The following is a 23,257-nucleotide window of genomic DNA, read 5'->3' as shown; positions in this document are numbered from 1 at the left end:
GTTTTAGGGTCGTGGAGACGTTTTAGGGTCATGGAGATGTTTTAGGGTCATGGAAATGTTTTAGGGTCATGGAGATGTTTTAGGGTCAAGGAGATGTAGACATTTTAGGGTCATGTAAAATGTTTTAAGTTCGTGGAGACGTTTTAGGGTCGTGGAGACGTTTTAGGGTCATGTAAAATGTTTTAAGTTCATGGAGACGTTTTAAGTTCGTGGAGACGTTTTAGGGTCATCGAGACGTTTTAGGGTCATCGAGACGTTTTAGGGTCATGGAAATGTTACAATTACTGCGGTTTAATGTATCTTTTTTAATCATTTAATTATTATTTCCTTTACTGCCATATGTTTTGGATGTTGTTATATTAACATGAAAAACCAATAAATATGTGTTATATATATATATATATATAAAAAAAAAAAGTTTGAGTCAAATGTTTCTTCCAAACTTGTAAATCTGGTGTGACTGAGCCGGGTTTGGTCTTTATTTCCTCTGCTTCTCACATGATTCCACAGTGACTCATGCCTATAAAACACATCCATGTGTCTGTAGGGGGGTCAGAAGCCTCAAAAATGTGTCTGTAAACTGTTTTAGTGAGGGGGTGGGGGGGTGTTTGCACGTGGTTGTGTCATGTTGGGGGATGAGGAGCGAGGGAATCATGTTCTGTTTGGGATGTCTGATGTCCACCAGGAGCAGTTCTGAACCTGACCACCGGGGGGCAGCATGAACACGGTCAGAGAATAACCACGGTTCAGAAGATGATCGCCATCTTTGGCTGCAGGTGATGTATATTTTTCAAGGCAGACACACAGAACATGAAGGTAAGCTGCATCGGTTCTGATGAACATCTGGATCCGGCCCAAAGTCGGACCTGCTGGGTTTATTTAAGGTTTTAAAGAGCAACAAAGAATCAGTTCTGACAGGGAAATGTGACGCCATATTAGAGTTATTATAATAATATAACAATTATAATAATTTATTTATATAGCACCTTTCATACACAAAATGTAGCTCAAAGTGTTTTACAAATAAGATCAATATACAAAGTAAATAAAGTAAAATAACTACAAGAATAACAAAATAGAGTACAATAGAACATGTTACTCGGGGGGAGATAGATATAAATTAAAGATAAAGTACTAAAAATAGAAAAATGAATTTAACAATAAATGTAACATAAATAATAATAGAATTTATAAAACTAGCAGAAGGCGAGGGTGTATAGATGTGTTCTTAGCTGCTTTTTAAAGTTTGTAATATCTGTTGACTGACACTGGTAGAGAGTTCCAGATTTTTGGTGCATAAAAACAGAAAGCAGCTTCACCCGTCTTTTTATATTTCATTTTAGGAATATTTAATAAAGTAGCACCTGATGATCTCAGAGCTCGATTTGGAACATGTTCTGTGAGTAGTTCTGAAATGTACGGAGGTGCTAATCTATTCAGAGAGAATATTTTCCGTTATATTAACGGTAAACACGAAGATGGAAGTGTTAATCTGGTGCTTGGGAGCGGGAGCCTCACCGTTTTGCAGGTGGGAGCCAGGTTCCTCTTGATGAACGGCAGCGTAATGGACACCAGCGCATCCTGGAAGATCCTCTTCCTCACCGTGCTGCTGTCGTAGTCGTATTGCTGCAGGAAGACGGGTCAAAGGTCAGTGCAGCAGGACTTATTCTACATTTTTCACTTTCTTTACTCTGTCACATTCCAGGATAACTTCTGATGCATCGTCACCTCGGGGTCACACAGAAGTTAATAAAGCTGCATTTCAACTCCAGGAGCCAAACTGTTCAGGGAAACTTTAGTGATTGAAAATGTATCTCATGTTTAATATGTATGACGGCATGTAAAATCCCTTTAAACTGTAAAGCAGCAACAGTCTGTCTGCAAACTGCATTAAAACTCTGTTAATGTGGTTTTAAACTGCTGGAATCAGGGCAATAAATCACTCTGATTCTTCCACAGTGGCCTCAACAATCCTGCTTTGCTGATTCTACCCTGTAGAGATAAAGTGATGCTGACGAATCCAGAAAAACAGTAAAAAAAACGTTAAAACTCCAACAACACGCCGTTTTCTCAAAATCAGTTTTGTGTATTTTTCCAGTATCAATATCTCAGCCTATGGAGCATCTACTAACACCAAACTTTCCAGTTATACACTTAGCAGTATTCTGAAGATATTTACAGAAGGATTTGTTGATAAATCATTCCTGGCCTGATTTATGTAACATTATAATAAAAAATATGACGAAAATCTATGTTTTTTAGGCTATGGACAGTATATTTTGATTTCCTAGGAAATGAAAGCCGATATCCTTAAATCCCTCTGTAATTTTCTTTTCATTTTGTGTGTAAACTAAATGAAAAAAGAATTTTGCACCTGGCTTTATCATATGTTCAGATCTTGCTTCCGGAAATATATGCAAATGTGTGCATATTTAATGAGATAAGGCATAATTTGTATGATTAAACATACAAATTTCTAAAACTTGTAATACATTTTTTTTTCATACTTGTATAAGTAATCAACTGAGGAAGTTTCATGGTGATATCTATTATTTTAAAATATTACCCTATTCACCTGTAGCGTCTCGCCTTAAATGTAATGAGATACTTTGACTAGAAATGAGACAAAAACACTTGGTAAGACTTTGATTTTTTCCAGTGTAACTGGTTTCTGCTGATGGCTGCAGGCACAGGACAGATGTTTAGTCCTGAGGAGATGCTTTAGGAGCGTAACGTCCCATCAGAAATGGGTTTCTGACCTTCAGCACTCTGTGTTTGACCTTCTCGATGGCGGACTGGGTGTTGTCTGGGTTATCCTGGATGGCTTTGTAGAGCAGCAGCCTGAAGGTGTAAGCTGCGTTCTCCATCAGCTGAAAGCAGAGTGATGAAAGTGATGAGTGAGTGAGGAAAGGCGTCGGCCCGCTCTGTAAGTAAAGCAGCGAGCTGCCGCCCACCTGCTGCAGGTCGATCTGAGCGCTGTGGATCACAGCTGAGATGTTGGAGAAGCCGAATCTCTGCCGCAGGTGCTGCAGCCTGTCCTGCAGCGAGCCCATCTTCAGGTAGCAGCTCAGCAGGTTCGGTTTCTCCATGTTGGCCAACGCCTGAACAAGGTGGAAGAAGTTCAGCTCGGCTAAAGAAGGGGAACAGCTGAATGTGGCTGTTTAATATCAGGTGAAACAGACTGTGGGCGGGCTTAATCCGATCCGATCCAGTTCTTAGTCAGATTAAGGTGTCTACATGCACTTAATAACTCAGTCTGATTGTAATTTAGCCAATAATCCGATCCTTTCAGGGCCATGTGACCCCACTGAGTTGGAGGGATACATCTTTAGCTTCCCCCGTACTTTGGCTGTGTTCCAAACTGCATACTTCTCCTACTACTCCTACTAACTTTTTGAGTTAGTATGTGAGTTTGAGTAAGCAGAAGTTCCCGGATGCATACTAGATTCTCTGAAATGTTGGGTATGCATCATGAGGTTACTACTCATACTCAAACTACCCAAGATGCAACGTAACGTGACGTCGCCGATCGTCATTTCCTGTCAAAACGGCAGTTTCAAGTATGTAGTATGCAGTATGTAGTATGCAGTATGTAGTATGTAGTATACAGTATGTAGTATGGAAGTATGCAGTATGTAGTATGCAGTATGTAGTATGGAAGTATGCAGTAAGAAGTATGTAGTATGCAGTATGTAGTATGCAGTATGTAGTATGCAGTATGCAGTATGCAGTATGTAGTATGTAGTATACAGTATGTAGTATGGAAGTATGCAGTATGTAGTATGCAGATTGTTGTATGCAGTATGTAGTATGTAGTATGCAGTATGTAGTATGGAAGTATGCAGTGTGTAGTATGGAAGTATGCAGTGTGTAGTATGTAGTATGGAAGTATGCAGTAAGAAGTATGCAGTATGTAGTATGCAGTTTTGAACACAGCAAGAAGTTGGACCCTGTGTGTGCCGCCGCCTCAGAGCAGCGAGGAGGAACCGACCTTCTTCAGCTGCTCGTCCTCGGCTCCCTGCAGGAAGTCCTGGCACACCTGGTCCATGGCGGCTTCGCTCAGCTGCCGTCCCTCCAGGAAGCCGGAGCTGACCGGCTCCATCAGCTCCTCCAGGACGGAGCCCAGGTACGGCTGGACGGACTCAGAGCACAGCCGCTCCGCCGGCTCCGACACTTTAGCTGGAAGCACAAAGAAACCGCGTGAGAAACCGAGCTTCCTGCCTTCAGCGCCGCAGGCGGGCCGGAGCAGAGCCGGAGCAGAGCCGTACCTCGGATGTTCTCCTCCAGCCGCCGCCTGGAGTGCAGAATCTGGTCCATGTCGGAGTGGATCTGCACTTCCTGCTGCCGCGCCGACGTCCGGCACTCCTCCTTCAGCGCCGACAGCCCCTCCAGCAGATGCTCCTGGACCAGGATGTACGCCGCCTCCACCGTCTGGGAAACAGCAGCAGAGATGGGACCGAGTCACACATGTGCAAGTCTCAAGTCTTAGCTTTCAAGTCTCAAGTAAGTCTCAAGTCTTAGCTTTCAATCTCAAGTAAGTCTCAAGTCTTAGCTTTCAAGTCTCAAGTAAGTCCCAAGTCTTAGCTTTCAAGTCCCAAGTAAGTCTCAAGTCTTAGCTTTCAAGTCTCAAGTAAGTCTCAATTCTCAGCTTTCAAGTCTCAAGTAAGTCTCAAGTCTTAGCTTTCAAGTCTCAAGTAAGTCTCAATTCTCAGCTTTCAAGTCTCAAGTAAGTCTAAAGTCTTAGCTTTCAAGTCTCAAGTAAGTCTCAAGTCTTAGCTTTCAAGTCTCAAGTAAGTCTCAATTCTCAGCTTTCAAGTCTCAAGTAAGTCTCAAGTCTTAGCTTTCAAGTCTCAAGTAAGTCTCAAGTCTTAGCTTTCAAGTCTCAAGTAAGTCTCAATTCTCAGCTTTCAAGTCTCAAGTAAGTCTCTAGTCTTAGCTTTCAAGTCTGAAATAAGTCCCAAGTTTTAGCTTTCAAGTCTCAAGTAAGTCTCAAGTAACTCTCAAGTAAGTCTAAAGTCTCAGCTTTCAAGTCTCAAGTAAGTCTAAAGTCTTTGCTTTCAAGTCTCAAGTAAGTCTCAAGTCTTAGCTTTCAAGTCTCAAGTAAGTCTCAAGTCTTAGCTTTCAAGTCTCAAGTAAGTCTCAATTCTCAGCTTTCAAGTCTCAAGTAAGTCTCTAGTCTTAGCTTTCAAGTCTGAAATAAGTCCCAAGTTTTAGCTTTCAAGTCTCAAGTAAGTCTCAAGTCTTAGCTTTCAAGTCTCAAGTAAGTCTCAAGTCTTAGCTTTCAAGTCTCAAGTAAGTCTCAAGTCTTAGCTTTCAATCTCAAGTAAGTCTCAAGTCTTAGCTTTCAAGTCTCAAGTAAGTCCCAAGTCTTAGCTTTCAAGTCCCAAGTAAGTCTCAAGTCTTAGCTTTCAAGTCTCAAATAAGTCCCAAGTCTTAGCTTTCAAGTCTCAAGTAAGTCCCAAGTCTTAGCTTTCAAGTCTCAAGTAAGTCTCAAGTCTTAGCTTTCAAGTCCCAAGTAAGTCTCAAGTCTTAGCTTTCAAGTCTCAAGTAAGTCTCAATTCTCAGCTTTCAAGTCTCAAGTAAGTCTCAAGTCTTAGCTTTCAAGTCTCAAGTAAGTCTCAATTCTCAGCTTTCAAGTCTCAAGTAAGTCTCAAGTCTTAGCTTTCAAGTCTCAAGTAAGTCTCAATTCTCAGCTTTCAAGTCTCAAGTAAGTCTCAAGTCTTAGCTTTCAAGTCTCAAGTAAGTCTCAATTCTCAGCTTTCAAGTCTCAAGTAAGTCTCAATTCTCAGCTTTCAAGTCTCAAGTAAGTCTCTAGTCTTAGCTTTCAAGTCTGAAATAAGTCCCAAGTTTTAGCTTTCAAGTCTCAAGTAAGTCTCAAGTCTTAGCTTTCAAGTCTCAAATAAGTCTAAAGTCTTAGCTTTCAAGTCTCAAGTAAGTCTAAAGTCTTAGCTTTCAAGTCTCAAGTAAGTCTCAAGTCTTAGCTTTCAAGTCTCAAATAAGTCTCAAGTCTTAGCTTTCAAGTCTCAAGTAAGTCTCAAGTCTTAGCTTTCAAGTCTCAAATAAGTCTAAAGTCTTAGCTTTCAAGTCTCAAGTAAGTCTCAAGTCTTAGCTTTCAAGTCTCAAGTCTTAGCTTTCAAGTCTCAAGTAAGTCTCCCAAGTCTTAGCTTTCAAGTCTCAAGTAAGTCCAAAGTAATTATTTCTCGGTCAAGTCAAGTCAAAGTCAAGTCAGCTTATTATTGCAATTTTACCTGCAGAATTTGATCTTAATAAAGTGAAAACACAAAGATATAAGTAACTGTCAGTAAACATCATTAGCCAATGTGTCCAACCTGTCCACCCCGTATCATATCAAGCTAACGTTAGCTAACTACCGACTAGGCTAACAGGATAATATTAGCTAATTTGACGAGCACTTACTGGTCAGAATGGATCTTCAAATGACAAACAAAGTTCAAAGTTATGCTAGATGCTTAACACTCAAGTCATTCAAGTCATCGTGTCTCAAGTCAAGTCAAGTTCCGAGTCTTTAACTTCCAAGTCCGAGTCGAGTCTCAAGTCTTTTATTTTTTGTCAAGTCACAAGTCATCAAAACAGCGACTCGAGTCCCCATCTCTGAACATGAGGGATAGAAACGGCGCCCGTGGCGCCGCATGGTAACAGATGTCTGAGGGGGGCTATAATGAGGAGACCACTCACAGCGAACCAGACCCTCTTCTTCTCATTCTTCTTGGCTTTGAGGCGAGGCAGGATGTCCTTCTCCAGAGAGGGCAGCAGGTGCTCCATCACCAGGTTGGCCATCACCTGCACAGAAGTTATCATCATCTTTAATTCATGAACTTTGTTTAACAAACCATCCGATTCACTGTCAGATGCTCTTATTATACGTTCAAAGTGAAAACTTATTTCTCTATGACGTCACCGCAGGAACAACAATCTCCAGCTTCTTCCTTATGGAGGACTGTAACCGTACATTTATTTCCTTTGTTCTCAGTTTTAATTCTTATTTTAATTGGAAAATATAACTTATTCAAGTGTTCTTTTTAGGGCTGGGCAACGATTAAAATGTTTAATCTAATTAATCACATGATTTCCCTGATTAATCATGATTAATCTCATTTTAATCTTTATTTTACAAAATAAAAGCCTGTGAGCAACAGACTTTTACAAAATAAAAGCCTGTGAGCAACAGACTTTTACAGAATAAAAACCTGTGAGCAACATACTTTTACAAAAAAAAAAGCCTGTGAGCAACAGACTTTTACAAAAAAAAGCCTGTGAGCGACAGACTTTTACAGACTAAAAGCCTGTGAGCAACAGACTTTTACAAAATAAAAGCCTGTGAGCGACAGACTTTTACAATTATAAAATAAATCATAAAATATGCGTTAATACGCGATAAAATATTTATCGCCGTTAAATAATGAACGAGTTAATGCGATAATAACTAGTTAACTCACCCAGTCCTAGTTATTTTAATTGGAATATATAACTTATTCATTTGTTTATTTTAATTTGTATTATGCAAATGAGGGGGGCGGTCCTTCAGACAAACTTCCTGCCTTCAAAAATCAGAGAAAAAAAAACATTCAGATTTATGAGTCTGCAGCAGCTGAGAAATATTTGTCGTTTCTGGAAAAAAGTCCCTGATGTTGAAGGATAAAACACACACACACACACACACACTCTCATACTTATTGCGGAGTAAGGACCGAGTAAAACCACTCACAAAGTGAGGACCAGTATTTCTAGTTCACTTTGAAACAAACAGTGTCATTCCAGACACTCGGTGGCATAGTGATCCAATACACTGCTTCAGATTTTGGGAAAGCACAAAAGATTCAGAAAAAGATTTTAATCTGTGTTAAACTTTAGGGGTGAAAAATTGACACTGAGGACATTCTGACATTCCTACTGAGAAAATTAGAGGATAGCATCTATATAACCAGAGGAGGTCATCGAGAAGGGAAACAAAGTGAGGACCGGCCAAAATGTCCTCACTTTGTAAAAATGTCCTCACTCTGTTGGTTAAAAACTTAACTTGGTCCTCACTCAACAGTAAGTGCAAGAACACACACACACACACACTTCCTATAAACTCAACAGTCCGGTCTGTAACTGGAGTTTTGCAGCTGTGATCATAAAACTGAGTGAAAACATTTGTGTTGCATTGCTGACGCCATTCATTTCTCAGCTGTGTGTGTGTGTGTGTGTGTGTGTGTGTGTGTGTGTGTGTGTGTGTGTTAAATGAAAGCTCGTGCGCTGCCATGAACAACAGGAAACATGCGACTCCGCACCGGCTTTACTTTAAATGGTTTGTGTTCATGATGCACTGATGAGGGCGACCTCAGCAGAGACTTCCTGCAAACTTCCTCACGAGTTCCAACAAACAATGCGAGCGACCAGCAGCAGCACAATGGAGCGTTTAGCCGGCATGTGGGCGGGTTCCGGCGCCGCGGACCATCAGAGGAAGCACAATCAAAGCAACCGGGGGCCAAAGATGAAGGTCCGAGCGAATAAAAAGCTCCCCTGCTGTCGGGCTCAAACAGAAGTGGCTAAAGAGCTGCCACAGCCTCCATGTGAAAGTCATGCAAATAACGCCCTGCAGGATCCCACCGAGGCCAGAGTTTCAGCCTCAGAGATTCTTTCACTCATGCCTGACATTAAAGGGACAGTTCGCCTCTTCTGACATGAAGCTGTATCACATCCCATATGCCGACAGCCGCGCCCGTTACGGTGTTTGCTGCTCGGTCTGCACAGCAGGCAGTGATACGAAGGGAGAAAAAATAGGGCCAAGAGATTGTGAGGTCTGACTTTTTCCTGGAGAACCATTTTGTGATGCAAATGTATTACTCTGTTGAACGCATATTGTTCTGAGAAGCAAAAGGCTTTATTTTTTAAACCCCAGCCAACTAGCCGGACTACCTTCATCAACACCAAAACGAGGCTGGAACTCTGCTCACAGGACGCAGCAGGGGGTAAGAAGATGTTCAGAAATGATGTTGCTGATATGGGATGTCATACAGCTTCATGTCAGAAGAGGCGAACTGTCCCTTTAATGGAGCATACGTGTGATTTAAGGGTCCAATGGTTAGTAATTAGCTTACATTCTGAGTCCTGCAACCTTACAAGTGTTAACCCTTGTAGGGTCTTCACTTTTGGGACCCTCTGGTGTCCCTCGGGTCAAATTGACCCGGGACATATTTGGGGCTTTAAAAACAATTCTAACATAAAATTTTATTTCATAAACCATTAACATATATCGTCTTTATCTCAATTTCAAACAACTGAGATGACATTTATGTTTAATGAACACAATCAGTCTCTGCTGGAAGCGTGACTACTGTTTTTGTCATCAGGTCATAGTTGATGTTAAAATCCACTATGCTCAGGACTTGGGTGTCATAAATCATGCTTATCTTGGACAAAAAATGCATCATTATTATTATTATTAGAGTTTATATTATAAAAATGCGTTGTAGGCTGAAACATCCAGCATGTTGTAAAATGTTGTAAATCTGACAATGTTTAAATCCAGGCTGAAAACAGTTCTATTTAGCTGTGCATATGACACCTGAAAGTATTTTATCTGCACTCTTCACTTTTAAATTAATTAATTAATGATTATTTTTAATGTTTTTTTATTTATTTATTTATTATTTTATTTTTATTTTTTTATGATTTTATTGCGTTCTTGTGATTTTATGTAGCTTTTTTTCTTTTTTTGTACATGTTTATCACAGAAAATAAGCTAAGGCCGTCGAGTTTCAGGTTGAAAAAATGTATACTTGTAGCATTTTTCTTCTTTTAAAAATTTGAAACGGGTCAATTTGACCCGAATACCATGCAGGTGTTCAGAAACTGCAGATTTGAGCTGAACTGAGCAGCAGGTGTGTGTCTGAGCTGCTGCTGAGCAGCGTTCAGGCGAGGCCGTACCCTGACGTCGCTTCCTATCAGCATGTCCCAGGACTCGTAGCTGCCGCTGTCCTGCCGGTGCAGCTGCACGGCTTTCAGGAAGGCCTGAACCTCACACGTCTTCTGCCTCAGGAAGTCTGGAGAAGAAGAAGAAGAGAAGAAGGAGAGAAGAAGAAGAAGGAGAAGAAGAAGTCTGTTATTCTGTTATGAAGCATTGCTCACAGAGACGTGACCTTCACCGGCTGAATGAAACGCTTCAGTGACACAGACTCGGCTTATCCGGGGTGAGTCTGTTGCCATGGCAACTGCCTCGGGGAAGCGTTCCGACTGATGTCGGGGATTGAACGCCGCCACACCAACCTGAGTAACGACCGTGATTCTCCTCTAACGGAACGTTTCCCGTCCGCTGAACCGCAGCCGACAGATTTAATCGCAGCAACACATCACAGAACATGGAAATAAGCAGAAAATACGAGGCCTCGCTCTGGATTAAACAACTCAAACTGAAGCAGACAGTGGAGCGAGGCTTCTACATAAAAACTACAGAAAGATGCTGATGTTAAAAGTGTGTTTGCACAACAAATGTTATGGCACTTTCATTCATATGGCAGCACATTTAAAATAAAGCTAAATGCTAAAAGCTATACGCTACTTTTGGATTCATTTTTGGATTCTGCGTACAAATGCGATTAATCAAGGAAATCATGTGATTAATTAGATTAAACATTTTAATGGTTGCCCAGCCCTAGTGTAAATATTCGCCGGCTTGTGATTATTGTCCGTGCGGTTGTACCTTGGTTCTGGTGCCTGATGCAGTCCGACAGGATGGACATGAAGGTGGCCTGTTTGGCCTGCTGCCTGAAGCAGAAGTACGAGTCCCTCCTGTAGGGCAGGCGCAGGTAGACCGGAAACTCACCCGGCATCCCCGACAGGGGGGGCTCAAATTCCTCCTTCACACCTGAAACGCAGGGAAGGGCAGAGTCTGCATTTATTCATCAAACCACAGGATGAGCAAAGCTTAAAGCAGGTGGAAGCAGGAGAGGCAGATTTATCCACCCAGCATCAGGATTACAGTCAGACTCATCTGGGATAACTTCAAACTTCCAGGATTTATTCACACGAGACAAAGAATCCAACATATTTACAGCATTTACAGGAGGAAACGTGAGACTTTCAGCTGAGAATCCTCTTATTTTGAGAAGATGAAGCGCAGAAGAAATCAGATTTATTGAACTAAAAAGCTGTAGCATCTTATTAAAACGTTCAGATGGAGACTTAATGTCTGCGTTTTACTTAGTTTATTATTATCAATCATCTCTGTCACCAAAACACAGAAATGTGCTCCGACATTTACAAGAAAATAAGTTTTTACTGTTAAATTTCTAATAGTATCTTCAGATAAGAAGCTATCTGACTAAACACCCAGAACGGACTTCCATAAAAAAAACTGATCCACCCATAGAACAATACTTGACAAGGATACAAAGAAAGAGAGCATCCTAGGAGACCGATATCTGGTGTATACAATACGCTGTCGAGTATGAAACCAGAAACTGCTCATTTTGCACAAATATCATCATAGTACAATATAATGTAAATTATCCATATACCCTATATTTCTTATTGGTTCAGTCTGCTCAGTTAAATGTATTTATTTTTACCTTTATTGTTAAATATGCAAATCTGTTTTTATTTAGTTTACTGATGTTTATTATTATTATTTACCCTACTCTTCATACTGTAGACTTGTTTATAGCTGATGTTTATTCTCTATTTTTATTCTATTTGCTTGTTTTTCTGTACGCTGCTGCAACACAATAATTTCCCAAATTGGGATGAATAAAGTATTTACATATTAAACAAAAATGGGAAACAGAACTTGAACTAGAGATAAGCATGGAGGTCTGGGACAGTATTTCGTCAGAAGTGCATAAAGTTAAAGTTGAGCAAACCTATGGAGAGAGTTCCAGTGGAAAACAGTCCATAGATCCTTAATGGATCCCAGTCAAACGGGTTCATGCTGGAGATGAGTCTGCTAACCACACACATATTTTGGAAGTGTTCCCCTTTTAGACAATTTTTGGAGGGAGAAATTTGATTTATTGGACAAAATATTTGCTTCTCAGCTGCCTAGGAATCCCCGCTATTCTGTTTCCCAGTTTTATCCCTACGATCCTGCTACATTCTGAGCAGGAATGTACTTTATGAGAGCCTACATTTGCTAGGTGTTTATTTATTTATCTATTTTCCCCTTTTGGGTGGATCGGATGCATATGTACTTGCGAGTATGCACTTATATATGGGTACATGTGTATATGTCTGTATAAGTATGGATATATTTATGTGCGGGAGTATGAGTGCATCCATGTAACTAGGAATGTGCAGGTGTAAGAACATGTCTTCTTTTGTTTTTGGATTGAAAGTACACATATTGTGAGTTTACATGTTTAAGAAGGTATATACATTGTTGTGTTTTGTTTGTTTGTTTTTGGCCTTGTGGGAGTGGGTGGGCGGGATTGGTGTATTGTTTTGTGTTCTGTAAATTGAAAAAGGTCTATAAATAAAGATACATTTTTAAAAAAAAACAATACCCCCCAACACTGGATACATGGCAGTCAGTAGTTAGGAGAATTTAAATAATGGACAAAATAACTTTTATGTTGAGACTCCAAAATACACAATTTACAGACCGTTGGGGACCTTGGCTCTTACTCTTAAACCCACCCCTCCGGCCCTACCCTTCCCCCCTTCTTTTCTCTTGTTAAGCGACCTTGGGTACCCTGAAAGGCGCTATATAAGTCCAAGTTATTATTATAATTATTATTATTATTATTATTATGGCTGGAACGTGGTTAGGTGAGGGTGGAAAACTCTTAAAGTAAGAACACTTTCTTTTACATCGTTGTTGTTGTCTTTGTTTTATGATCTAGCAGAATGGGGAAAAACAAACAAAAAAAAAAAAAACTGACTCCTCGGACTGTGACGGTGTTGTTCAATAAAAAATAAAGTTAAAAAAATAATAATTCTAATCGAATTTAACATGATTCACTCAAGTCCAAAATGATCATTTCACTCTGAGCCGTTTGAAAGCAGAAGTAAAGCTGAAGGGATTCTGCAGCTGTATTTCAGGTATCTGCAGTAAACATCTGGCTCTTCTTTAATGGCTCCAGCTGACCGTCCTTCAGGTATATTTACATTTTATTTGCCTTTATGCTCCCCGCCGGCTCCGATAAGCAGGAAGCTTGGTGTCAGTGATGTCTTCCACATATCCAGAAATATATCTTCCACTGACCCCACCTGACTTTAAAAACAACATCCGTCAGATGTTTTATTCTTCTTTCAACTTGATTTTTTTTCTTTTACTCAGAAGAATAATGAACAAATGATCATCTCTGAAATGAACTTGTTTACTTAATCAGATACAAAGCTCAGCGGGGCTCTGACGTGGAAAACTGGACTCAGTTTCTGTGCTGGTTGTTGGAACCATGAGAGAGATTCTTTACACCTCTCCTCCAGGTGAGACGCTGAACTCCATCCGGTCACACGGCTGTCCAACAAAATCTGTGAAATATTTCCGTCAGTTGGACACAGGAACGTGGCGGGAGTCGGCAGCATGAAGCTCAGGCTCTGACTCGTGAGGCGGAGGAAAAGTACCGGCGGTGTCGGGTTGCAGAACACCTGCAGGAACACGCAGGTGAGGGTTCCCCCAGAGCCCGAGGAACATGGAACAAACACGGCAGCATTAAAGCCTTCAGACGAGCGACACAAAGCAGCAGAAATATCCCAGGAAGTTACAACAGGTTTCAAGCCACTTTAGTATTTGTAAAAATATAGGTTGATGGGTAGCTTAATTTTGTGCAACAGGACAGGCTTAAATGTAAGCATTACGCTTCAGCCTGTGAACACACAGGACGGCCTTAAAATGGAGCGTTTAATAACCTCTCCTTGTGTTTACTTCATGCTTTACGGACGCGTTTCTGTCGGCTCAAAACGTACTGAAGCGACTGTGGAAACAGAACCTGGGTCAACATTTGTGTCTGAAGCTAAAAGTAGCTCCAGAGGGAGTCTGAGCAGCAAAGACGAGCGAAGAAGCAGAAGAAGAACTGGGAGCCGTCCCAAAAGCATTTTTATTTTAAGGTTTTTCTCCAAAACTGCAGACGGAGGAGGTGTTTCTCCATAAAAATAACCCTTTCATGCCCTAAAACAGCTCAGATTGTCTTTGTTTTTCTATTCACAAACATATATCTGGTTCTGTGTGAGCAGATTAATACAGATCTGGTTCTGTGTGAGTGTGAGCAGATTAAAACAGATCTGGTTCTGTGTGAGCAGATTAACACAGATCTGGTTCTGTGTGAGTGTGAGCAGATTAACACAGATCTGGTTCTGTGTGAGCAGATTAACACAGATCTGGTTCTGTGTGAGCAGATTAACACAGATCTGGTTCTGTGTGAGCAGATTAACACAGATCTGGTTCTGTGTGAGCAGATTAACACAGATCTGGTTCTGTGTGAGCAGATTAACACAGATCTGGTTCCGTGTGAGCAGATTAACACAGATCTGGTTCTGTGTGAGCAGATTAACACAGATCTGGTTCTGTGTGAGCAGATTAACACAGATCTGGTTCCGTGTGAGCAGATTAACACAGATCTGGTTCCGTGTGAGCAGATTAACACAGATCTGGTTCTATATGAGCAGATTAAAACAGATCTGGTTCTGTGTGAGCAGATTAACACAGATCTGGTTCTGTGTGAGCAGATTAACACAGATCTGGTTCTATATGAGCAGATTAACACAGATCTGGTTCTGTGTGAGTGTGAGCAGATTAACACAGATCTGGTTCTGTGTGAGCAGATTAACACAGATCTGGTTCCGTGTGAGCAGATTAACACAGATCTGGTTCTATATGAGCAGATTAAAACAGATCTGGTTCTGTGTGAGCAGATTAACACAGATCTGGTTCTGTGTGAGTGTGAGCAGATTAACACAGATCTGGTTCTGTGTGAGCAGATTAACACAGATCTGGTTCCGTGTGAGCAGATTAACACAGATCTGGTTCCGTGTGAGCAGATTAACACAGATCTGGTTCCGTGTGAGCAGATTAACACAGATCTGGTTCTGTGTGAGCAGATTAACACAGATCTGGTTCTGTGTGAGCAGATTAACACAGATCTGGTTCTGTGTGAGCAGATTAAAACAGATCTGGTTCCGTGTGAGCAGATTAACACAGATCTGGTTCTGTGTGAGCAGATTAACACAGATCTGGTTCCGTGTGAGCAGATTAACACAGATCTGGTTCCGTGTGAGCAGATTAACACAGATCTGGTTCTGTGTGAGCAGATTAACACAGATCTGGTTCTGTGTGAGCAGATTAACACAGATCTGGTTCCGTGTGAGCAGATTAACACAGATCTGGTTCCGTGTGAGCAGATTAACACAGATCTGGTTCCGTGTGAGCAGATTAACACAGATCTGGTTCCGTGTGAGCAGATTAACACAGATCTGGTTCCGTGTGAGCAGATTAACACAGATCTGGTTCCGTGTGAGCAGATTAACACAGATCTGGTTCTGTGTGAGCAGATTAACACAGATCTGGTTCTGTGTGAGCAGATTAACACAGATCTGGTTCCGTGTGAGCAGATTAACACAGATCTGGATCAAAGAAACCAGCTTTGCTTTGTTGCTTTGCTGCTAACAACACATGCAAACCTAAAGCAGTTTTATATTTATATCTCAGAGGAAAGAAAGAGCTAAAATGCTCTAAAAGCACTTCGTCTCATGTTTAATTTGATAAATAATAACCAATTAAATCAGTAAACTGATTTTTTTTGTCCCATTCTCTTTTTCCCAGATTTCCCAGAGGTCAGTGAGTGCAGCTGAGCCTGAACAGCCATAGGTCGTACGTTTGGAAGCTTTTCTGTTGGATCCATCATGATGCAGAGCAGCACAGTTAAAATCAGCAGCATTTCTGAATCTTTAACTCATTTTCAAGCGGTTTGGGCGGTTACGAATGCCAAACATGTATTTGTGATAAAAAACAACCTCTGAGTGATTTCTCAGTCCATGTTACAGACTCAGTGAGCTGATAATCTTCTCCTGAACGACTTCTCTAAGGTTAGAAACTCTTCTGTTCACAACCAGCAGCTGTGAGCTTTGCACCATCCTGAGATGCAGGACCGACTCTGAGACACTTTGAATCTGGAGTCTGTCAGCGACGCTCTGCAGCTGCAGGATGGAAATCACTCCCGCTTCATCCTCTCATGCACTGAAAAAAGAGACTTTTTTGGTGAAGTCAACTCTCTTACAGTAACTGTATTTTTAAGATTCAGTAAGAACTCGAGCTTCTTAAGTAAAATTAAACATTTTATTAACGTAACACATGAATTATGGAGGAAGAGTAAGTTTTACTTAGGTTTCCTCATACAATTTAAATGTTTAATAGTTGTATGTACATAAACCTAGAAATACTACATAAACTTTACTCTGAAAGTGTATCGTTAAAATCTACTAAGTTACTTCATAACAGCAAATACTACAGATTTATAAAATTTACTTAAAATGTTGAGTAAAATGATGTTCCTGCCTATGAAAAACACTTTACTTAATTTGTTTAAATAAATATAACTTAAAACTTAGATGTAATTAAGTAAATGTTACTTAATATCTTCAAAACTGTTATGTTTTATGGTAAGTAAAATTAAATATTGCTTAAATCATTTGAGTGCAAATACTTACTAAGTGTTTTTTAAGTAAATCTTACGAGTTGTTTTTTTTTCAGTGTATAAAAACACAGCAGGAAATCTCTGTAGTGAAGACTTGGAATGAATTCATTCCCCGACATTAAGCCTGTTTTCAGTCATATAAATATAGATCCTGATAAGACTTCTAAAACATGGCTGCCTCTCGGTCCTCTTCCACCGGCAGCATCACATCTGACCGAAGGAGACTTAGGGTCACCACCAAGTGTTTGAGCAGAAAATCCTGAGGTAATCATGAATGTGATGGCAAGCCACACCCTTCCACAATTTGGTTTCTTTAACTTACTTTGTAATTATTACTTTGAATATTCTTTAATTATATAATGTGTTGTAGTTTGTTACTTTATTGCCTTGCAGTGCATATGGAGTGCACACACTCCATATGCACTGCAAGGTAAATTCAGTTTTACGTTGTATTAATACTTTCTTTCTTTGTTGGAGTTACCTGGGTTTGGTGTTTGGCTTCCCCTTCCTGATGGGCAAAAGGTGTGGCTACAGGCTGAGATGCAGGAAGTACTGCTGATGGCCTGATTGGACTGAACCAATGCTTCATGTCAAGTGGGGGGAACTGAAGGGGGTGTTTAGGTTCATCTCAGTGTGGTTGTGTTAGTATTTATGTGGCAGCCTTTTTGTTTTCCCCTATTGTGTGTGAATGGTTTAGTTAGATAGTATCTAAGGGCCCCTATGTGTCATTTCATTAGGTCAGTTTTTTGTCTGTCTGTCTGAGTCCTGTCAGAGTCCTGTCAGTGATGTTTTTTGACTTAGTATCTTGATTTGACCTCTTTTATTGGCATGCCGGTTCAGTTGTTGATTTTGTTAATCTTTTTTCATGTTTTGGGTAAATAAAAACCCACATTGAGCTCAACACCTGTGTCCTCCCCTCTGTCCTGCTTGGTATCCTGCACAACTGGTGTCAGAAGTGGGATTCAACTCACTGCGAGACACAGGTGTTAATGGTTTCCCCTTTTGCAATTTTTTGGGATCTTGTTTTTTTTCCCCCCTCTCTTTAACGAAGAAGGATGGCCATTTGTAGCGAAGGGGAGTAGAGTTGCGCCGCTGGGACTCGAACCCCGGCCTTCTGGGTACTAAAATGGGGCTCTGACCACTACACCAAAGAGCCAGGCTCATTGGCGTGACAGTCAGAACACACCCACAACCCTAGTGATGGTCACTCCATCACAATGAAAGATAGCATTTATCTCTAAGCTGTTAAACATCTTTACACGAATAAAACAATCGGGTCAGATTCTGTCACAATAAGGAAACAGATTATTGAGTCATGGCCAAAAACTGTTGAAACTGATCAGTTCACGGCTGTTTCCATGACATCATGAGAACGGGGGGGGGAGCTGATTCTAACTAAAGGCAGGCAGGTCTGAACAGGCTTTGAGCCGAACTGTTTCCTCTGTGTTTGTTTAGTTTCCCACAGAGTGGATGCCTGAATGAGATGATTTCTCACTCCTCCTCCTGGTAATTACCTCCATCAGCTCAGCTGGTCCTCACCTGAGGCTAAAACTATCAATAAATACACTAAATGATGAGTTTAGAGGCAGGCCAGTATGATGACTGCAGGGAGAAGGTTTTAACTAAATATTTTAACTTCTTAATAAAGTTGTTGAGACGTTTTTAGTCCAAATTTAACCCCTTAACGCCTGAATTTATATAGCTGTATATAAAAAATGTTTTGTGTGTGTTTTAGCCTTTAAGTATGTGGTAAATAATTATTAATTTCACTTTTGCACAAAAAATAAATAGAAATTTTGGTATGTTGCTTATTTGCAACATCAGGCATAATGGTCAATAATAAGATAACAACAACACAGTAATATAACAGTGAAAAAACTGTGTTTTTTATTCACCCTTTTTTTTTTTTTACATATATATTTATATAAATCTGCAACAGGAAATAAGTCCGTCACTTTGCGGCCGTAGTGAATATGGACTAACCGGCATTGGGGGAATAAAGATCCTATCTCAGCTGGTTGATTGAGTCAAACGGTTTGAATCATATATGCGACAATAGGCGTTAAGGGGTTAAAATGTGTTTTTGTGACCTTTCATGTCTGATGATACTCGTGTGCAGAGGTGGGTAGTAAAGACTTACATTTACTTGAGTAAAAAATTATACTTCTAGGAGTAGTTTTAAATCTCTATACTTTTTACTTTTCCTTGAGTAGATGTGTGCAGCAGAAACTGTCCTCTTACTCCGCTACATTAGGCTACAATGAGCTGGTTACTTTTCTTCTTACCTCTTTGGTATTCTACGCCTCATTATTTTTATCCCCCCGCGTACGCCTCATTTTAATGTTTTATTCTGACAGAGAGAGAGACTTCCACCAAAGGCTCTACCACCTGACTGTGTTCCACCAATCAGACGCAGCCGTGCGGTCTGGTCACGTGACCGTACTCGATCTCAGCGGCGGGACGGGTTAGCTTTAGCATTAGCAGTCGTAGCAAACAAACAAAGAAACAGATGAAAAATGTCAGAACCAACGGTGGGAAATGAAGACGCAGACGAGGCCTCATACTGAAAGCATGTTTACCTTACAAAGAGTGAGAAACAGCAGCTACATTATGTGTCTTCTGTGGCAACCAAAACAAACGCACATTTCAGCAGAAACTCAACATCTAACTTGAGGAAACATGTAGCGCTAAGTTTCCTAAACTCGTTTTTTCCCCCATGGATAGGTGAATGTTTGTTTTTTAGGTTACATATGGGTTACATATGTTTTACACATTTCCTAAGTCTCTTTTATTTTTTATTGAAGTTCTTGAATTTACCTGGATTATTTTAATTTAAGCTATTTTGTAATTAATTGATTCATTTTAATTTATTTGATCAATTGGATGAACTCTAATTTTCCTAAAGATGATTATTTAGTATTTTTGTCTGTCTGATTGAATGCTTGTGTTAACAAATAAATCAGACGTTACTCAACAGTTACTCAGTACTTGAGTAGTTTTTTCACCGAGCACTTTTTTACTCTTACTCAAGTAATTATTCGGATGACTACTTTTTACTTTTACTTGAGTCATATTATTCTGAAGTAACAGTACTTTTACTTGAGTAGAATTTTTGGCTGCTCTGCCCACCTCTGCTCATGTGCTTCGTATAAAAGATGGACTGAAACTCATCAGGAAATGTTTAAAACCACTGATGGCCAATAGGTGCTGCAATCATTTAGAATCTTTTATCCAAATTTAGTCACTTCTGCCTGAAAATAGATGAACAAGCAAACACAGAAGTCGAGGCTTCACAGCTGCAGCTGAAAATCCAGCAGGAGACAAAACAGTGGCTTCATCTTCTTCTTCGTTCACTTAATCTAAATCTACTCCCGGCAGGCTACAGTCGGAGCTCCATGATGAAAACAAAAAACTTAAATATTTTCACCTGAATTCCTTAATACACAGAGAGAAATGCACTGAAAACACAGGAAGACTGAGCAGGTGTAACAGCTGTACTCACTGGTGTCACCAGGGAAGCATTTGTCCACCATGGCCATGTAGGACTCATCTGTGGTGAGAACAGTGCCCCCTGTAGGCAGCAGCTTGTGGCGCGGGGGAACCCCTTTAAAAAAAGTCTGAAGAAGAAGAAGAGTAAGAAGAAGAAGAAGAGTAAGAAGGAGCTCACCCAGTCTCCCTTTCTGCTGCTTTCTGAGTGTGTGACGGCGGATTTAAAGGGACAGTTCTGTTGACTTTTTCCTGGAGAACGATCTTGTGATGCAAATGTATTACTCTGTTGAACGCATATTGTTCTGAGAAGCAAAACGCTTTATTTTTTAAACCCCAGCCAACTAGCCGGACTACCTTCATCAACACCAAAACGAGGCTGGAACTCTGCTCACAGGACGCAGCAGGGGGTAAGAAGATGTTCAGAAATGATGTTGCTGATATGGGATGTCATACAGCTTCATGTCAAAAGAGGCGAACTGTCCCTTTAAGGCTCACCTCCAGGCTGTCGTGGCACTCCAGGCAGTAGTTGGCTCTCACCACCACGTACCTCTTCCTCCACTTCCTCATGTCGTCGAAGTAAAAGACGGCCTCCTCGTACAGCAACTCGCCCTCCTCCGGAGTCGCCTGGTGAACACAAAGTCAGAAACAAACATGGCTGCATTCCAATCATTTCATTCCCAATCCTAACTTTGCATCCTTCACATCCGTGGTTAAACATCACCAGCATCTGTGCCACATTACAGATGACGTCGCCATCAGTTCCTCTGTTTTTATGCACACTCCCATGTTAACTCCGTGTTTCTGAGCAGTTGTAGAAGCAACAAACGTATCAATAAAAAGTCCTTTCATCCCTCTCTGGCTGCCTGTTGACTCAGTGTAACCATCTTATTTGTAGGACTGGGCGAGTTAACTTGTTGATTATTTAACGCGTACTAACGCAGCTTTTATTAGTTATTTTATTATTTACTTTACTTTTTGTAATAACGGTTTATTTGTCTCATGCCAACACAACACAGACTCGTGCCCTTTTAGTGTTGGAACAGCCCCCACTTTAAGCTTCAGTCTCTCTGCTTTGTTTAAACACTGCAAATGAGCCAGAAAATATGGAAAAGGAACATAAAAAACAAGCATGATTTCTCCAGGAAGTTCAGCCGTTTTTTTTATTGGGAAATGACCAAACAGCACGAGTGTCGAGTTCGACAAAGATGCTGTTAAAGGGATCGTTTTCATGTTAAACCTGAAGATGACCCATTCAAAGCAAACATCATATTTCATTATTCATGACCTGCTGCACCACTTTAGCTTCTGACCATAAGTAGGACAAACTGGGGCGATAACAACCTGTGTTTTTACGTGCATTCATTATTTATTCAGAGGTTTGTTTTTCCAGTTTCCCATCAGTACTTTCATCTAAAGTGGAGACCAAGAGCTTCTTCCCATGAAACTTCTCCTTCATGCTCTGAGAGTTTCTAATAATGGGACAAAGCTTTTTCAGACCGACCTTCTGTTTGAGCAGCTGTGTGATTTTCTCTTTGTTGTGTTCCAGGTCATCTTCCACCTGAGCCAAGCGGGCCACAGAGAACTGCTTCCTGTAGTGCGGACTGAACCCCTTCAGCTCGTTCTCGGCCTGGCCTGCAGGGACACGGAGAAATGGGAAATAACAACAGTTAATCAGAGCTTTGGATGAACATTGTCCCGATGAGCCCGGTCCACACATTAGAAAAAGAACCTGGACCAGGAAGTTAGTAGTTTCTCACTCACTGCTGCTACCAGCTGCTGGATCAGGGGTTCACTCAGTTTCTCACACACTGCTGCTACCAGCTGCTGGATCAGGGGTTCACTTAGTTTCTCACTCACTGCTGCTACCAGCTGCTGGATCAGGGGTTCACTTAGTTTCTCACTCACTGCTGCTACCTGCTGCTGGATCAGGGGTTCACTTAGTTTCTCACACACTGCTGCTACCAGCTGCTGGATCAGGGGTTCACTCAGTTTCTCACTCACTGCTGCTACCGGCTGCTGGATCAGGGGTTCACTTAGTTTCTCACACACTGCTGCTACCAGCTGCTGGATCAGGGGTTCACTTAGTTTCTCACTCACTGCTGCTACCAGCTGCTGGATCAGGGGTTCACTCAGTTTCTCACACTGCTGCTACCAGCTGCTGGATCAGGGGTTCACTTAGTTTCTCACTCACTGCTAACAGCTGCTGGATCAGGGGTTCACTTAGTTTCTCACTCACTGCTGCTACCAGCTGCTGGATCAGGGGTTCACTTAGTTTCTCACTCACTGCTGCTACCAGCTGCTGGATCAGGGGTTCACTTAGTTTCTCACTCACTGCTGCTACCAGCTGCTGGATCAGGGGTTCACTTAGTTTCTCACACACTGCTCCTACCAGCTGCTGGATCAGGGGCTCACTTAGTTTCTCACTCACTGCTGCTACCAGCTGCTGGATCAGGGGTTCACTTAGTTTCTCACTGCTGCTACCAGCTGCTGGATCAGGGGTTCACTTAGTTTCTCACTCACTGCTGCTACCGGCTGCTGGATCAGGGGTTCACTTAGTTTCTCACTCACTGCTGCTACCGGCTGCTGGATCAGGGGTTCACTTAGTTTCTCACTCACTGCTGCTACCGGCTGCTGGATCAGGGGTTCACTTAGTTTCTCACTCACTGCTGCTACCAGCTGCTGGATCAGGGGTTCACTTAGTTTCTCACTCACTGCTGCTACCAGCTGCTGGATCAGGGGTTCACTTAGTTTCTCACACACTGCTGCTACCAGCTGCTGGATCAGGGGTTCACTTAGTTTCTCACTCACTGCTGCTACCAGCTGCTGGATCAGGGGTTCACTTAGTTTCTCACTCACTGCTGCTACCAGCTGCTGGATCAGGGGTTCACTTAGTTTCTCACTGCTGCTACCAGCTGCTGGATCAGGGGTTCACTTAGTTTCTCACTGCTGCTACCAGCTGCTGGATCAGGGGTTCACTTAGTTTCTCCCTCACTGCTGCTACCAGCTGCTGGATCAGGGGTTCACTTAGTTTCTCACTCACTGCTGCTACCAGCTGCTGGATCAGGGGTTCACTCAGTTTCTCACACACTGCTGCTACCAGCTGCTGGATCAGGGGTTCACTTAGTTTCTCACTCACT

The 23,257-nt window shown here is 41.4% G+C and overlaps 1 protein-coding gene across 1 annotated transcript in view; it reads right to left on the bottom strand.

Moving 5' to 3' along the window:
- The window catches only part of niban1a (niban apoptosis regulator 1a), a 55,262-nt gene that overhangs the window by 3,498 nt on the left and 28,507 nt on the right, over positions 1 to 23,257 (bottom strand). Inside the window, exons 2-12 of the mRNA XM_075486066.1 lie at positions 21,622 to 21,752; positions 20,616 to 20,744; positions 20,134 to 20,248; positions 10,706 to 10,870; positions 9,934 to 10,049; positions 6,697 to 6,801; positions 4,269 to 4,431; positions 3,992 to 4,179; positions 2,955 to 3,101; positions 2,760 to 2,870; positions 1,519 to 1,626 (exon numbers count right to left, since the gene is read on the bottom strand). Of these exons, the coding sequence (XP_075342181.1) occupies positions 1,519 to 1,626; positions 2,760 to 2,870; positions 2,955 to 3,101; positions 3,992 to 4,179; positions 4,269 to 4,431; positions 6,697 to 6,801; positions 9,934 to 10,049; positions 10,706 to 10,870; positions 20,134 to 20,248; positions 20,616 to 20,744; positions 21,622 to 21,752 (1,478 nt within the window). The remainder of the gene's footprint in view (positions 1 to 1,518; positions 1,627 to 2,759; positions 2,871 to 2,954; positions 3,102 to 3,991; positions 4,180 to 4,268; positions 4,432 to 6,696; positions 6,802 to 9,933; positions 10,050 to 10,705; positions 10,871 to 20,133; positions 20,249 to 20,615; positions 20,745 to 21,621; positions 21,753 to 23,257) is intronic.

Source organism: Odontesthes bonariensis, chromosome 15 (genome assembly GCF_027942865.1).
Source record: "Odontesthes bonariensis isolate fOdoBon6 chromosome 15, fOdoBon6.hap1, whole genome shotgun sequence".
In the NCBI taxonomy this organism is placed as follows: Eukaryota; Metazoa; Chordata; class Actinopteri; order Atheriniformes; family Atherinopsidae; genus Odontesthes; species Odontesthes bonariensis.
Note: the sequence above shows the minus strand (reverse complement) of the source record. Positions and strands in the feature narration are given on the sequence as shown.